The 17,290-nt window shown below is 31.2% G+C and overlaps 1 protein-coding gene across 3 annotated transcripts; it reads right to left on the reverse strand.

The window, feature by feature from the left end:
* Positions 1–3,172: 3,172 nt before the first annotated feature.
* On the reverse strand, positions 3,173–8,013 carry LOC139866271 (probable dolichyl pyrophosphate Man9GlcNAc2 alpha-1,3-glucosyltransferase). Of its 3 annotated transcripts, XM_071854458.1 has the most exons (8): positions 7,765–8,013; positions 6,524–6,970; positions 6,082–6,262; positions 5,858–5,965; positions 5,592–5,753; positions 5,234–5,486; positions 3,529–3,978; positions 3,173–3,455 (listed from the first exon to the last, which is right to left on the reverse strand). In XM_071854458.1, exons 2-7 carry the CDS (start codon positions 6,919–6,921, stop codon positions 3,533–3,535), a joined length of 1,548 nt encoding a protein of 515 aa, XP_071710559.1. In that variant the 5' UTR covers positions 6,922–6,970; positions 7,765–8,013; the 3' UTR covers positions 3,173–3,455; positions 3,529–3,532. The 3 variants fall into 3 exon arrangements, with proteins under 3 accessions (XP_071710559.1, XP_071710560.1, XP_071710558.1); XM_071854459.1 differs by having other exon boundaries at positions 3,173–3,978; positions 7,769–8,013; XM_071854457.1 differs by having other exon boundaries at positions 3,174–3,978.
* Between the last annotated feature and the right edge of the window lie 9,277 nt (positions 8,014–17,290).

Consider the following 17,290-nt stretch of genomic DNA (forward strand, 5'->3'; position numbering starts at 1 on the left):
GGGTTTTAAAAGAGGCTCTAGATGAGTTTGGGTCATATTCTGGATTAATTCCCAATGTATCCAAGAGTACTATATTCTTGGGCAATGTTGATGAGGGTAATAAGCTAGATATTTGTCAGATTATGTCCTTTGTGGTTGGTAATCTCCCTGTTAAGTACTTAGGTGTTCCTCTTATATCCTCTAAGCTTTATTGCAATGATTGTAGTGTTTTGGTGGATAATGTCAGGAAAAGAATTAAAGATTGGAGGAATAAGTTTTTGTCTTATGCCGGTAGACTGCAGCTTGTTGCCTCAGTTTTGCAATCTATGCAAGTATATTGGATGTCCATGTTTTTACTCCCAAAAACGGTGATATATGACATAGAAAAGATGCTTAGGAAGTTTTTATGGGGATCATATGATCAAAGCAGAGGGATGGCAAAAGTTGCCTGGAAAACTGTTTGCTTACCTAAACTTCAGGGTGGTCTTGGCCTTAAATCTTTATATGAGTGGAACACTGTTTTTATAGCAAAACATATGTGGAATGTTATTTGTGGCAAGAGTTCTTTATGGGTTAAATGGATTAACACATATAAACTTCAGGGAAAAAGTATATGGGATGTTAAAATGTTTGATGATGACTCTTATAGTTGGAGGAGTATCCTATGTCTAAGAAGTAAATTTAGACTAAAATTTGTTCACGAGATTGGGGATGGTCAAAAAACTTCCTTTTGGTTTGACAATTGGCATCCAGAAGGGCCTTTGTGTAACCTGTTTTCAAATAGACAAATATATGCTACTAGGCTAAACAGGAGATGTACCGTTAGCAGCTGTTTTAAAAATGGAGTATGGGTTTGGCCGGAGGAGCTTACTGAAAATTTTTATACTAATTTAAATGCCTACAATCCTATTTATAAAGCTGGCACCACTGATTCTGTTATGTGGCGTGATAATAAGGGGAAATTGGTTAATTTTAGTGTTAATAATGCTTGGAAAGATATTAGAGAAGACAGGGATGTAGTTAAATGGCATAAACTTATTTGGTTCTCTCAAAATATACCAAAGCATGGATTTATTCTATGGTTGGCGGTCCAGTCGAGGCTTACTACCCAAGATAGAATGGAGAAATGGGATATGATTAACTGCCAGGTTTGCCCCTTATGCAACTCTGTTAAAGATTCACACGTACATTTGTTTATTGATTGCATATATGCCAAAGATGTGTGGAAATATTTTAAAGGTAAAGCTAGGGCTGATGATATGATAGACATAATTATTGAAGGCCAACTGACATGGGATGATCCTATTGATCATTTTGTTAAAATCCCATGTAACAAATCCATATGGAGTATTATTGGAAGATTGGTGGTTGCTGCAATTATATACTTCATTTGGCAGGAAAGAAATTTCAGAATTTTTAAAGGTGATCGAAGAACTGTTGATGCTGTTTGTAGTGTTATTCAAGAAGTGATTAGGTTAAGGCTAGAGGGTCTTAAGATAAACAACTCAGATCAGGTCAGAAATGCAGCTGGTATTTGGAATTTTGGTATGGAGAGTGTCATGGTTCAAATAAATACTAGTTTAAATTGTTGAGTCAATTTACTGCTGGATATGTAGGTGGATCTTGTGGTATAGGGTATTTTGGTTATATGCAGGTTTGACTTATATTAGTCAAAATGTTCGTGGTCATTGGTTAGGAATATTAAGGAATATGTATAAAATTAGAACATTATATTGTTACTTGGTTTTTTTGTTTGTTAAATTTTGTAGGTATCCCATTCTGGAAATGTTGGTGTGTCTTTTGGAGCAAAGTCAAAGGGAGTCTAAGATTAAAGAGATAAAAGATTTGAAAGATCAAGAGCAGGATTCTTTAGAGTCATGCCCAAGGATATGGATCACTTTGAAGTATAAAGGTATGCATTGTGTTTTGAATTTAAAATGTCATTTCTTGCAGGTGGTTCTTCAATTGGTTATGAGTCATAGGTCTTATAGAAATGGTATTGGTGATTGTATAGACTTTGTCTTTTATTGGTATAGGGATGAATTATGGTGAATGTTTTATTTTCTATGCTTTCTAGTTTGGTAGAAAGTGTAATAGTGTTTCGGATGGTTCACTAAAAATCATCCCCCCATGTACTTTTCGTTTTTTGATGGTATAAAATTCTCCGGGGTACCGTCCCCTTTTTCCAAAAAACATTACAATTGAGGTCTCCTTATGTAGAGGAGCCTTGACACTATTTACAGATGCTCTGGGATCCACGCACTATTGCTAGTCTTTAAGACATGACTGCTATGGCTCGAGCACTAGACTTCTTTAAACACACACTGTACACGTTCGACTACATTATTGATTCCGATAGACCACATGACCTACACACTTATTACACGCATCATGACTATGGTCTACATGACCTACACACTTAATATATTACATAATTGATATTTATTACTATGACACACGTGGGACCCACGTCTTTATTATTTTTGATGGTAATCCCTCCCCTTGCCAAAAAGGGAAATATCTGCGATTGATGGCTTTTTATCTCATGGCTACGCCTGCGTTTGAACAGTACTCACAATTATGGTTTGGTGCATGAGAGATTTGACTACATAATAGTCTTTTCATTTCTTCTGGTAATAATGTGAGTTGTCCTGTGAATGCTTCGAAGGGTTCTTCAAAATTTTGGATTAAACTGAGGTCTTTTTCATCGATCTTTTCATTGGTAATGTGAGTTGTCCTGTGAATGCTTCGAGGGGTGTTTTTTCGAGAAACGTTTTTCGAGGCACGATTTTCTAGGCGCACTCCTGGGGCGCGTGCTCAGAAGTAATACATCAAAAATTACAAATTACAAACAAGAACAATTTTACATGCCCGACCCAATTGACCCGAGTCTTGAGCCAACTTGACCCGGGTCTCGACCCAACCCATTCAATCCATTTTAATTCTAACCCAATTCGACCCAAACCCGTTTGATCTTGGACCCAACCCGACCTATTTCGACCCAAACCCATTTGATCCTTGACTCGACCCGACCCATCTCGACCTGTTTGACAAGTATAACTAAAATCAAGGCGAAGAAGCATGTAGACAACTATATGATCAACCAGGAACCGCTACCCAGTTTCATATAGAATATAGCAGAATACATAGGTATATTTACACATTTTTATATGTAACATACACCAAGTTGAAAGAATTATTAAGTTGACTTCGCCATTCAATAACCATACAGATAAATGTTAAATCGAAACTATTACATAATCATCCATTTATGCAACAAGATCTGTGTCACATTCTATAAGCATCCTTATCTGTTAATGAATTACATTAGTATCTGTTAAACTCAGTTTGAAAACCAACTAGTACTAAACATGTGACTATCGGATTGTAAATCATGTGATTAGTACAAACAAATTTTTACTCCACCAAAGGCATATGAGACAAAAACAGAGTCAGCAAGTTGGTTTCTACAATACCTGAAAAGTCCTTGCACTTGTTAATAACAAATGCTCACACAGAATCAGCATTATATCATATAGGATGACTTACAATATCAAAACTGCTTCTTTTTTGATCCAACTGATGACTGCTTCAACAAAATCCACTGCTTTCGGTTTGAGTAAACAACTATCAAAACAAATTGAGAGAAGCAAAGAAGCATGATGATGGCTTCAAACAGAAACGGGTATTTCTTCGGAGAGTTTACAGTCAAGTAAATAACGTGGAGAACGAGAGATATAAAAAGAATAAAAGGAATCAGAAACGACGTTAAACGAGATGAATAATGATTCTTTGGTGAGTTGGGTTTGCCGTTGGGGGCATAATAAACAAAGATGAAGATACCGTAGAGAGATATGTACGGAAGAAGTAAGTTGTCACGCAATAAAAGGGGAAACATCGAGAGCAACGCGAATTGGGTAAGCCACTGAAAAAGGAACGGTTCTTCTATGGCTAATATGCTTGCCGGCAAAAGAGGCAAAAGAATGGACTTCTCGTGTACTGTAATTGTCAAAAAAATATAACCAACACGATTAGTATTCTTTATCCAAGTAAAAGATAATACAGCTTATAAGCTGAACTAAACTCTAATAATACAAAAAGCACACGAGCATATTGATACTATAAAAACTCACATGGTTTCAAAGTGAGTAACAACTATATCATACACATTTATAAATTTCAAATAACTTGGAATTTGTCCTTTGATCAGGTATAAAATTAAGAGATTTTGATAACTGAGTATATATTAAATGATTATACGTGAACTTATATGTATGTATAACATAGTATCTATTAATCGCGTGAACACTATATATTATAATAACGTCCAACATACTCTATGAGTTCATCAAATATATAGTATAAACTATAAACTATACTCATATAAACATAAGTTATCTATATAGTTCAAATAGACTTCATTTACATAATATAAGCTACTTAAAGTTAAGGAATTTAATTGTTGAATCCTTTCTTGTTTACATTTAGTTTTGTGGAGGAGACTTGTACACCAAAAAATAAATGCTATCAACACCACAATGCATGATGTATGTTGTTTTACAACACATGACTTTATTGGTGTACGTAGTTAGTTTATATTTGGGTGTAAATATTACCTCCTTGCATCTAAAGACATGATTGCAGGTTTTCTCTCTCTTTCATCCTCAAGAATAAGTAGTTTGTCTTCTTAGGCTTTAATGTGGATACAAAAACATTTTTGACCATTGTTTACTACTCCCTTCGTACCATATTTATTGTCAACAGAAAAAACACACAGTTTAAGGAAATATCATAAAAGTATTGTACTTTCTGTTTACTTTCCAGTTTTACCCTTACTTTTTCTTTCTCCTTTAATCCCATTTCACATACTTTAAGGGCATAATAAAACTTAATCCTCTTATTCTTTTCTATCTATGGAAGTGGACAATTAATTTGGTAAATCACAAAATGAAATATTGGCCAATAAATTAGGGGTGGAGGGAGTATAATCGAAATCCAAAAACAAAAAGAGTTATAAAACTCAGATTTCAAATTTGGCATTTATCAAAATCAGATATAACTCACGAGCATCTATTTACAAGCCTACATTAGGGTGGGAATCTGAGGGCATCTCCTTTGTCATAACTTGTTAATTATTTCACATGCCACATTAATCTATTGCAATCTTTTAATGTAAATACAACCAAAAAATTATACAAATAGTAATAAAAAATAAAGCTCTAATGATAGAAGGCAAATGAAATACTTGGCATACCTTGAAATGAGAACAGATAGAATGCAAACGCACAATTGAGCAGTCCATACAGAAAAGATCGGTTAGTAGGAGCCCGTATTTGCAGAAACATAGAAGGCAAACATGATGAAATGGTCAACGTAAGACATAATAGTTTCAGTGAATGTGTAGTGAACAAGCGCTTCCACTTCAACAAGACTGAAGTTGTACACCAAAAATTAGCTACATAGTCCTCATATATCCCCCTCTCAAACGGGGCTAAGCGGGATAAAACCTTCAAAATAAGCATCAAAATGTCAAATAAATAAATAAATAAATAATTTGACGTACGTAAAAGAAACAACATGTAACCTAACGATTATGAATATGTTGCTTGTACCTCTAATACAGTAACTTTAGAATCGAGATACGGCCACCAAACAAGAGCGAATGTTGATATAACAATCATGCCCAACTTTGATACCTCGAGAAGTGGATTTTTACGCTTTAGGCATTTACCCAATAAATGGGCGAAAAATGCAGGTGCATAGTAAGCACTCATCTGCAAAATTATACAAAGACTTAGGCATACATAGCAACTATATGGTCGTATACATATAGACATATTATCACGACGATATTATATCATGGTGATGTCATACGCACCTGTTTGTGGTTGAGGGCAAGACTAAACAAGAACGAAGCGACAAGATCTTTGTCACAAAGTACAGCAGCAATAGCTCCAACTGTGAGTCCTAAGCTTATGCAATTATACTGTAATTAAAACATTACTTCATAAATAAATAAAGGGTATAGCTATAAAATGCATAATGAGAATATAACTTCAGCAAACAAAGATAGTAACAAATACTTCAAAGTTTTGCACATGCCTGAAAATGACCGTGATCAATGAGGATGAGGCATGGGTTAAGTAAAATCATTGCAACTTGCCATGCTAAGTTACTTTTATGCCCTCTTGAATGGTCTGCATAGACTATAATAAACCATAAAACTGCAGGAAAGAATGTGAGGACATCAGAGGTTAAAACTGTCCACCTCATTAGCAGTTTTCTGCAAGAAGATACACGAGAAGTTGGATATATGCTGGCAATGTTTCACTTAGATATAAGTATTATCAAGGTTGCAAAAATCGCTACTCGGGGAGTACTCGGTCTAAACTTTAATGTTGATCAAGTTTGACTTTGACCGAATTTGCGAGTAATCCCAAGTTTTCACCGAGTTTGACCGAGTAATTCCGAGTTCTGCAACAATAGGTATTATACTATAATGGGTACATAATACAAAAACTGTTTAGAATGAAAAATAACTTACCCAAAATAGGATTCATGGCCTCGTGATGTATAAAGTGAAACCGATTCTGGATGGAAGAATCTCAAAACAAGACCATGAACGTAACTCTGATAAGCAGTAAGTGGTGGGTAATCAAGTCCCCAATAACTAAGATCGTTTGCAGTGCTGTTGCGATACCATTCTTTAGCTGGGAGATTAGTTGTGATCTCCATCCAATGTCTTTGTGCTTCAAAATCGCCAAATTTGGGCGGGTCACCAGCTCCGGAATATGGGTGCAGGGATACAGCCAGTCGAACAAGAATTGCAAATAAACTAACACAAATGAATGGACCCGTAATACCCTTGTGACTCAACCACCACCAAGCATTATGGTTGTTAACTTCACCTTTTACGACCTTTGTTACCCTTGACATTTTCATATCTCTATCTCGTTTGACTCGTACTCACAACTATACTTTCTAGACAAACCTGATCAAGATAGAACAACATAAGTTATAACTCATTCTTTTTACATAGCCAACATGAGCTATACTAAATTTCGTTATTAGCAGGACTTTGCAACGTGCTCTTAAACTTCCATGTCCGAAGCACATAACTTAGGAAGGCATCAACACTCTACATTTATTTATTAGTATATGGGATTTTAAGATAAGTTGCAAAAAAAAGATGTACACTTTGAACTCGTTTTTAGTAGTAAGTTAGAAAGCAAAGCAAACAGATTTAGTACAACTTGAAAAATAACTTGTCATGTTCAAATTTAATGTATTTCGCCAATAATTTCCAAGATCAACGAATTACCCAGCTTATTGCAGTTCTATCAGTTAGTGACTACTGAATTTTAATTGATGATTTTCAACAATTCAATTCAAAATATTTTTATTTTTATTTATTTATTTTTAAAAAAAAAAAAAAATGACAATGTCATAAATTCCAAAGCAAATAAATCAATTTAGCTTTAATAATAATCATCAATTTTCATACTCTTCTTTTACTGCATTCAAAAGAAGATGAGTAACAAAATTCATCCAAAAATCAGAGCAAACATATGTACTGTACTGTACTGTAGTATATAGTCGTAAACCCTAATCTATTCAAGCTTTAATTAAACAAGAAACAAAGTGATTCACACAGCACTACTACCATTAAAGATTGTTTAATACATTATTATAGATATATAATAAAATAGAAATCATGAATGACTGTAATTAGGTAATTATAACACCGATCTGAAAGCAAAAACATAGATAGATACAGATACATACATACAGATGTGTCTTATGGCCGGTGGTGGTTCTAGTTGCGATGGCCAATGGTAGTTGTCCCGACGACTTGAAGAAATGAAGAAGAAGAAGATGTATTTAACAAAAAAAAAAACAAAGACGGCTTCGGTCATCCGATTCCTGATTTATTTGTACAAATACCTTAACGCGTTAATTTTGGTTGCAAAATTATGTAACCGTAAATTTTCATACATTAATTGATGGTCAGGTTGGAGTTAAACAATTTAGGAGGTTTTATAATTTTATGTAATTAAATTAAAAAAAATACATTGTAACTTTCACCCGTTTGATCCGTTCAACCCCTTTGACCATTTTGTTAAGTTTTTCTTTTATAAGTGTATTGACTTGGTAGAAATGATTGTTGGGTTATTCCCGTAATGGGAGTTATATTTCCAAACATGTTTTTGATAAATCCACACAGATTTACTAAACTGCCCTTAATGAGATGTTCACAAGTTTTTTTTGTTATAATTTATTGAAGGGGCATTATTGAAAAGTATCACCAAACTTGTGTGGATCTATCAAAAGATTGTTTGGAAATATCCCTTCCCGTAATTGAGTTGTAATGGACTAATTTGTACAAAAGTAACTGTAACTCAAATTCCAATTCCTGACTGTCATCAAGTAGTATCTGATACTTTCATCGAAATTCGGATCTCGGGGAGATCTCGTTTGGACATTTTTAGGGAGATCTCGGCATCTCGAAATAATTTCGGGGAGATCTTGGACGTTGACTTACGTTGACTTTATAGTTTTTTTAATAAAAATATACATAAAAACATAAATATATGTATATTTATATTCGTTTTTACGAGATTTTACAAAAATATCCGAAAAATGAGTGAGATGAAATGTCCCGTTCATATTGATTATAAACGTTTCTTATTAATTGGTTTCGTTGCGAGGTTTTGACCTCTATATGAGACGTTTTTCAAAGACTGCATTCGTTTTTGAAACAAACCATAACCTTTATTTTATCGACAAAGATTTAAAGGACATAACCTAGATTATCAAGTAATGATAATCTAAAATATCACGCTTACACACGACCATTACATAATGGTTTACAATAGTAATATGTTACAACAAAGTAAGTTCTCGAATTCAGTTTTTAAACAATATTATACAAGCATGCTGACTCCAAATCTTGTCTTTAATTTAGCATGCAACATCAGAAGCTCTTAATAATCACCTGAGAATAAACATCTTTAAACGTCAACAAAAATGTTGGTGAGTTATAGGTTTAACCTATATATTTATCAAATTGTAATAACAGGCCACAAGATTTCCTTTCTCATAAATAGCCATTGGTATAAAAATCATTCATATGTTTGAACACCTGGTAACCGACATTAACAAAATGCATCTATAATATCCCCAAAACAGAACCACTCGTCTGTAGAGAAAAATCGAAGTACTAAAGCAGTTCAAATTCTCTGATTGTGGCGTGTCAAAGCCCGTAGATCTACCTTTAGGATTCGCGTCAATTAGTGGCAATTATAATAAACACTAATTCATGGGCTACCAAGTTCAACAAGGTCGATATCCGGTATAGCAATTCAACATAGAATGTAGTTTCAATTACTTGTGCCTATTTTGTAAAACATTTATAAAACTGCATGTATTCTCATCCCAAAAAGATATTAGATAATAAAAGTGAGACTATAACTCACCTTCACTGATTTTTAATTCGTCGAGAATTAGACTTGGCCACGGGTCGATTCACAAACCTATAACAAATATATACATATATATCAAAGTATGATCGAAATATATTCACAACATTTTTATTATGTGTTGACGTTTTAAGTTGTTAAGTTAGCAGTCCAACGTTAGTAGTCCACAATTAGTAGTCCACAGTTAGTAGTACATAAATAAATCAATATATTTTCTCGAATCAATCCACGACCCATTGTATACATGTCTCAGACTCGATCACAACTCAAGGTATATATATTATTTTAGAATCAACCTCAACCCTGTATAGCTAACTCGAGCATTACCGCATATAGAGTGTCTATAATTATTTCAAATAATATATATAGACGACGTCGATATGATATGTCAAAACATTGTATATGTGTCTATGGTCTATCAAGATTACATAATATATGTTAGATTACATGTATAATACAATATAAGTTAGTTAAGTTATGGTTAGTATAGATTTGTTATAAAATTTTCGTAGCTAAACTAGTAAATCTAACCAATTTTGTTTTACCCATAATTTATTCGTTATAAATTCGTTTTGAGTGAATCAAATTGCTATGGTTTCATAATGAATTGAAATTTATGAAACTAAACATAAAAAGTATAAGTTTATAGTCGAAAATACAGGTTACAAGTCGTTTTTGAAAGCGGTAGTCATTTCCGTCGAAAGAACGACATATTGATGACCATTTTGAAAAACATACTTCCACTTTAAGTTTAATCATGATTTTTGGATATAGTTTCATGTTCATAAGAAATATCATTTTCCCAGAAGAATAACTTTTAAATCAAAGTTTATCATAGTTTTTAATTATCCAAACCAAAACAGCCCCCTGTTTTACTACAACGACGTATGTCCGGTTTTATGGTGTTCTTCGTGTTTCCAGGTTTTAAATCATTAAGTTAGCATATCATATAGATATAGAACATGTGTTTAGTTGATTTTAAAAGTTAAGTTAGAAGGATTAACTTTGTTTGCTAACAAGTTTAGAATCAACTAAACTATGTTCTAGTGATTACAAGTTTAAATCTTTGAATAAGATAGTTATATATATATATATATATATATATATATATATATGAATCGAATGATGTTATGAACATTTCATATATATATATATATATATATATATATATATATATGAATCGAATGATGTTATGAACATCATTACTACCTCAAGTATAGTAGGTAAACCTACTGGAAATGATGAGAAAATAACTTGAGCTTCAAAGGATTTTTGATGGCTTGGAAGTTTTTAAAGTAGAATCATGACACGAAAACAAGTTCAAGTAAGATTACTACTTGAATTAAGATATTTATAGTTATAGAAATCGAATCAAAGTTTGAATATAGATATTACCTTGAATTAGAAAGATAACCTACTGTAATTAACAAAGGTTTCTTGATCTTAGATGATTACTTGGAATGGATTTGAAAGCTTGGAAGTAGACTTGCAAACTTGAAAGTGTTATTGAAGTTTTCTTGAGTAGTTGTTTTGTAAGTTGATTTATGTTTGGATTTTTGAGCTAGATTGATGTAGATTTTGATGAAGATGATGAAGAACACTTAGAACATCAAGAGAAAACTTGATAGAGATTAGTTTGATGCATAAAAATTGAAAAGTGAATGTGTTTATGGTGATGGTTGAAAACGTGAATGAGGGCTTATCATATAGGCTCCATTAGTTTGATTTTTAGTGTAATCATTCATGCTAGTTGCCAAATGGTTGGTTTCACATATTTGTTGACTATCTAGGGCTGCTAAGAGCTGAATTATTATGTGTATATACCAATAGTATATACATCTAGGAGCTGTGTATTGTACGAGTACGAATACGGGTGCATACGAGTAGAATTGTTGATAAAAATGAATGAGAATGCAATTGTAAGCATTTTTGTTAAGTAGAAGTACTTTGATATGTGTCATGAAGTCTTTCAAAAGTGTATTAACACATCTTAATACACTACATGTATATGCATTTTAACTGAGTCGTTAAGTCATCGTTAGTCGTTACATGTACATGTTGTTTCAGAACCTTTAAGTTAACGATCTTGTTAAATGTAATTAATCCATTGTTATAAAACTTAATGAGATGTTAAATTTTTATGTTATCATGATAACATAGTGTGTTAATATATCTTAATATGATATATAAATGGTAAGACGTTATTATAACGATATTCGTTACATATAGATATCGTTTTGAATTTCTTAAGTTAGTAGTCTTGTTTTATGTATAAAGTTCATTGTTAATATACATAATGAGATACTTAAATATCATTTCATCATGTTAAACATATATATATGTTCACATATATATATATATATATATATATATATATATATATTATCATGTCATATACAAGTTATAACGTTCGTGAATCATCGAACAAACAGGGTGGTCAAAAGTTAACACAAAATCCGTTTCAATTAATCAAGTCTTAACAAGTTTGATTGCTTAACATATTGGAAACATTTATTCATGTAAATATTAATCACACATAATATATAATCATGGAAAAGTTTGGGTCACTACAGTATCTACCCGTTAAATAAATTTCGTCCCGAAATTTTAAGCAGTTGAAGGTGTTGTCTCACCTTCTGGAAATAAGTGCGGGTATTTCTTCTTCATCTGATCTTCACATTCCCAGGTGAACTCGGGTCCTCTACGAGCATTCCATCTAACCTTAACGATTGGTATTTTGTTTTGCTTAAGTCCTTTAACCTCACGATCCATTATCTCGACGGGTTCTTCAACGAATTGTAGTTTTTCGTTGATTTTAATTTCGTCTAAAGCAATAGTGAGATCTTCTTTAGCTAAGAATTTCTTTAGATTCGAGACGTGAAAGGTATTATGTACGCCAGCTAATTGTTGCGGTAATTCAAGTTGATAAGCTACCGGTCCGACACGATCAATAATCTTGAATGGCCCAATGTATCTCGGGTTTAGTTTTCCCCATTTTCCAAAATGAACAACACCTTTCCAAGGTGATACTTTAAGCATGACCATGTCGCCAATTTCAAATTCTATATCTTTTCTTTTACTGTCAGCGTAGCTCTTTTGTCGACTCTGGGCGGTTTTCAACCGTTGTTGAATTTGAATAATTTTCTCGAGCGTTTCTTGAATTATCTCCGGACCCGTAATTTGTCTATCCCTCACCTCGTTCCAACAAATCGGAGACCTGCACTTTCTGCCATAAAGTGCCTTAAACGGTGCCATCTCAATACTCGAGTGGTAACTGTTGTTGTAGGAAAATTCTGCTAACGGTAGATGTCGATCCTAACTTGAAACGACCCGTCCATATTACTATAAACGTAGTACGTTATTCATCGGTCCCATAACGAGGTATTTGACCTTTATATGATACGTTTTAGAAAATATTGCATTCGTTTTATAAAAAGTGCACCATTATTATACATAATGCATGTTTTAAACAAGTTGGCGATTATTTAAGAAATAATCCCCATAATACTTCGGTTTCCAAATACTACACACGTGACATAACAGTCGAATATAATACATGACAAAGTTTTTATTGAATGCAACACTTCATTTAAACAAAAGCATGAGACTCCATGCACAACTTGCTCAAATAATGCAACAGCGGAAGACTTTCTTAAGGACCTAAGAATAAACATGCTTAAACAGTCAACACAAAGGTTGGTGAGATATATAGGTTTAAAGCTAGCATCGATATAAATATAGACCACAAGATTTCATAGTTACAAACATTTCAATAAAGATATTCTATAAGTTGTTGAGCGCTTCGGTAACCATACTTAACCATTAATATTGCATATTCCCTTTATTATGAAATCTCCCTACACTGTACCAAGTGTAGTAAATGTGACGACCCGAAAATTTCCAAACAAATTTAAACTTTGATCTTTATATATATTCGACACGATAAGCAAAATCTGTAATGTTGAGTCTCGAAAGCTTTGAAACTATATTCATGTAATCAAATGATTGAATTATCAGATACATTGAATTATGATTACGAGTCTTTATTATGAGGTCCACTTTGAATTAGGAAACCTTTACTTTTAACGGTATTCGGAAGATTTAGTAAAGTGATTACGTGTAAGGACAAAAGTATTATGAGGATTAGACAAAAGTTGGTGGAGAATTGAATTTTATAATATTAGATTGATTTACTTTCAAACATGCGAAAACGTTTTCGATATAATAGAACCTGATCATTTGATTCGTTAGATATTAAGATATATTAAGAAAGATAAGGAAATTAAGTTAAACGATTGCTCATAAATGAATTATATCGACTTAAGTTTTAAAGTGTGAACGTTACATGTTAAAAGATTTTCTAAACGGATTATTAAATAAACTTTGAACTATTATTAGTATTGAGAAATTTAATTAGTATTTTATTACGTTAATATTTCCATTATATAGGATATGTACAAGTTTATAGTTTTAAATAAAAATAAATATATTTTATAAAGTGATGGATTATAATTAATCATAGAACGTTTTGATTTTAAACTAATATTAATAGATGGACTTTGATAAATAACGAGTTTATGATTTATAAAAGGAAATGATCAAAACACTCAAAAGATTAAGTTACACTTTGAGTGGGTTAGTTTTAAATAATTTAGGTCTAGTTATTAGTAAAGGTACATGACACAAAACGTTTAATTTAAAAATAAAATATTTTGACAAACAACGAGACTTTGATTTATAGAAGGAAATGACCACAACGCTCGATTTTATAAGTTACATTTTTATAGAGGTAAATTATTGATGAGAAAGTTTAATTTTTGTAAAAGGTACACGTCACATAACGTAAAAGGCTAGTTTTCTAAGCGTACGAAAGTGCGCTCGAAAAACTGAAAGTGGTACATGAGTCGTGAGACCACGACCATGTCATTTTGGTAAAAATTATATTTTTACCATGAGCGTAAATATAATATAATATTTAATTAATTCTAAAGATTTAATATAATAAATATTAAATTCCATATAAGTATTACGTATTGTGTAATGAAAAGGATAAGAAGTGTCGGCACTCAATTATTTCGATCATGGGGTGGTAGGTGGCTTCAAATGCTTTAAATCGAACGAAATTCAGTTTTGGTGGATCATTTCTTTCCCTTCTGCATCTCGTAACATACACACATATATATATCTATTGTAATTATTATTATTAATATTAAAATTATTATTATTAATTTTATTATTGATAGTAGCATTATTAGGAAGTGTTATTAGTAGTATTATACATAAAATATTACGACGAGGTCATGAGCGGGTCATTTCAAGACAAGTTTTGTGAGAGGGATAGAGATAAGGAAATTATGGGTTATAGCTATGGAGGATATGGGTAATGTTCGGGGGTATGCTCGTGAGGTCAATCTAGTGTTTATCATCTCCGTTGCGTCTACATACTTTTCCTGCAATATTGAATCACAATATTGATACGTGAGTACTCGTAAATTAATTTTTATTTATTAATAGTGTATCCCTTACTAGTGCTCGAGAAAATAGGATTATGCATGCTTATACTTTTGATATTGCCCTTAGATAGGTTATGTTAAATCTTGAATTAGTTACGCCTACAGTCGAGATAAGGTATAAGATATGCATGTCATTGGAAAGCTAGCGAAAAATTAATAACTTTTCCTTTAGATGTAGAATCGTTCCGATGAACGGATTGGAAGTTATAGTCATTTGAAGTTCTATAAAAATGATTATTATTATCGTCGTCATTATCATCGTTCTAATTTTTATTATTATTATTATTATTATTATTATTATTATTATTATTATTATTATTATTATTATTATTATTATTATTATTATTATTATTATTATTATTATTATTATTATTATTATTATTATTATTATTATCATTATCTATAAAAAGTATTATCCTTAAAAATTGTTATTTTATTACTATCACTTATTATTATTAAAAGTTATACTTAGTATTATTATTATTATTATCATTAAAATAGATTATTAATATTATCATTATCATAATAATTATTATTAGTATTATAATTTAAAGTATTAACAGTAATATTTAACTAATATGATTATTATTATATTCATTAAAATGAACGCGATATAAAAGATGATTTAGGAACCTTTAACAAATTAATTAGGAAATAATGAGTATGAGTATCATGATGAAATTTAAATATTGTAAGATAATGATTTAGATAAAATTATCGTTCTTTTTATTTTTATCATTACTAGTATTATTAAAAGTATCGTTAGCATTAAAACTATCATTTTATCAAAATTTTTATTTTTATAGAAATGTCATTGTTATTATAAAATATCATTATTATTACCATTTTAAATAAAAATTAGTATTTTAAAGTTAATAATAAAAAGTATCATAAATATTAAAGACGTCATAATTAGAATTATCATTTTATTATAATATCATTTTTAGTAAATATAAATATTGATTTTTGTTAATTAAATAATAATAATTACTATTACAAAATAATATGACTTTTATTTATTATTATTATTATCAATGTTATTTTATCAAATAAATATGTAATACAAAGATATTTTACTACGTGTAATATAATTACGTTAATAATACCCATCATATTATCTTTATAAACTTTATAAATTTTATACCTAATATATATATAAGTATAATTTATTATATATAAATTGTAATATAAAATTTTATTAACAAATGAATTATGTTATTTACTCTAATAAATCTTTTAAAATATTTAAAAATATTAAACGACGATATCTAAACTATATAATAATCATGTATAAATTTTGGAAATCATTTTGAGTCAAATTAACTTTTGTTGACTTTTACATATTAGACTCGAGCATTAAGATTGTGGTATACTATGACTTGACTTAAATTGTTAGACAAATATTGACCAACATATAAATATATATAATTAATTTAGGTTCGTGAATCCAAGGCCAACCTTACACTTGTTCAATGATGTTATATGTATTTTTACTACAAAATACAGTATGGTGAGTTTCATTTGCTCCCTTTTTACTCATTACATTTTTGGGTTGAGAATACATGCAAATGCTTTATTAACTGTTTTACAATATTTATATGCGTGAGTTTCATTTGCCTTTTTACCCTTTATATTTTTGGGCTGAGAATACATGCGCAATTTTTATAATTGTTTTACGAAATAGACACAAGTAATCGAAACTACATTCTATGGTTGAATTATTAAACCGAATATGCCCCTTTTTATTAAGTCTGGTAATCTAAGAATTAGGGAACAGACACCCTAATTGACGCGAATCCTAAAGATAGATCTATTGGGCCCAACAAGCCCCATCCAAAGTACCGGATGCTTTAGTACTTCGAAATTTATATCATGTCCGAAGGAGGATCCCGGAATGACGGGGATATTCTTATATGCACATTGTTAATGTCGGTTACCAGGTGTTCAATCCATATGAATGATATTTTTGTCTCTATGCATGGGACGTTTATTTATAAGAATTGGAAATATGAAATCTTGTGGTCTATTACAATTATTAAATGTTTGTTTATGATAAACTAATGAACTCACCAACCTTTTGGTTGACACTTTAAAGCATGTTTATTCTCAGGTTTGAAAGAAATCTTCCGCTGTGCATTAGCTCATTTTAAGGATACTACTTGGAGTCATTCATGACATATTTCAAAAGACGTTGCATTCGAGTCGTTGAAGTTCATTAGAGATTATTACTAAGTAAATGGCAGATTAGGTCATTTTTAGTTTGGATATTATGAAATGGTATGCATGCCTGTTAACTTTCAATGTAAAGGAAAGTTTGTC

Source organism: Rutidosis leptorrhynchoides, chromosome 9 (assembly GCF_046630445.1).
Source record: "Rutidosis leptorrhynchoides isolate AG116_Rl617_1_P2 chromosome 9, CSIRO_AGI_Rlap_v1, whole genome shotgun sequence".
Classification (NCBI taxonomy): Eukaryota; Viridiplantae; Streptophyta; class Magnoliopsida; order Asterales; family Asteraceae; genus Rutidosis; species Rutidosis leptorrhynchoides.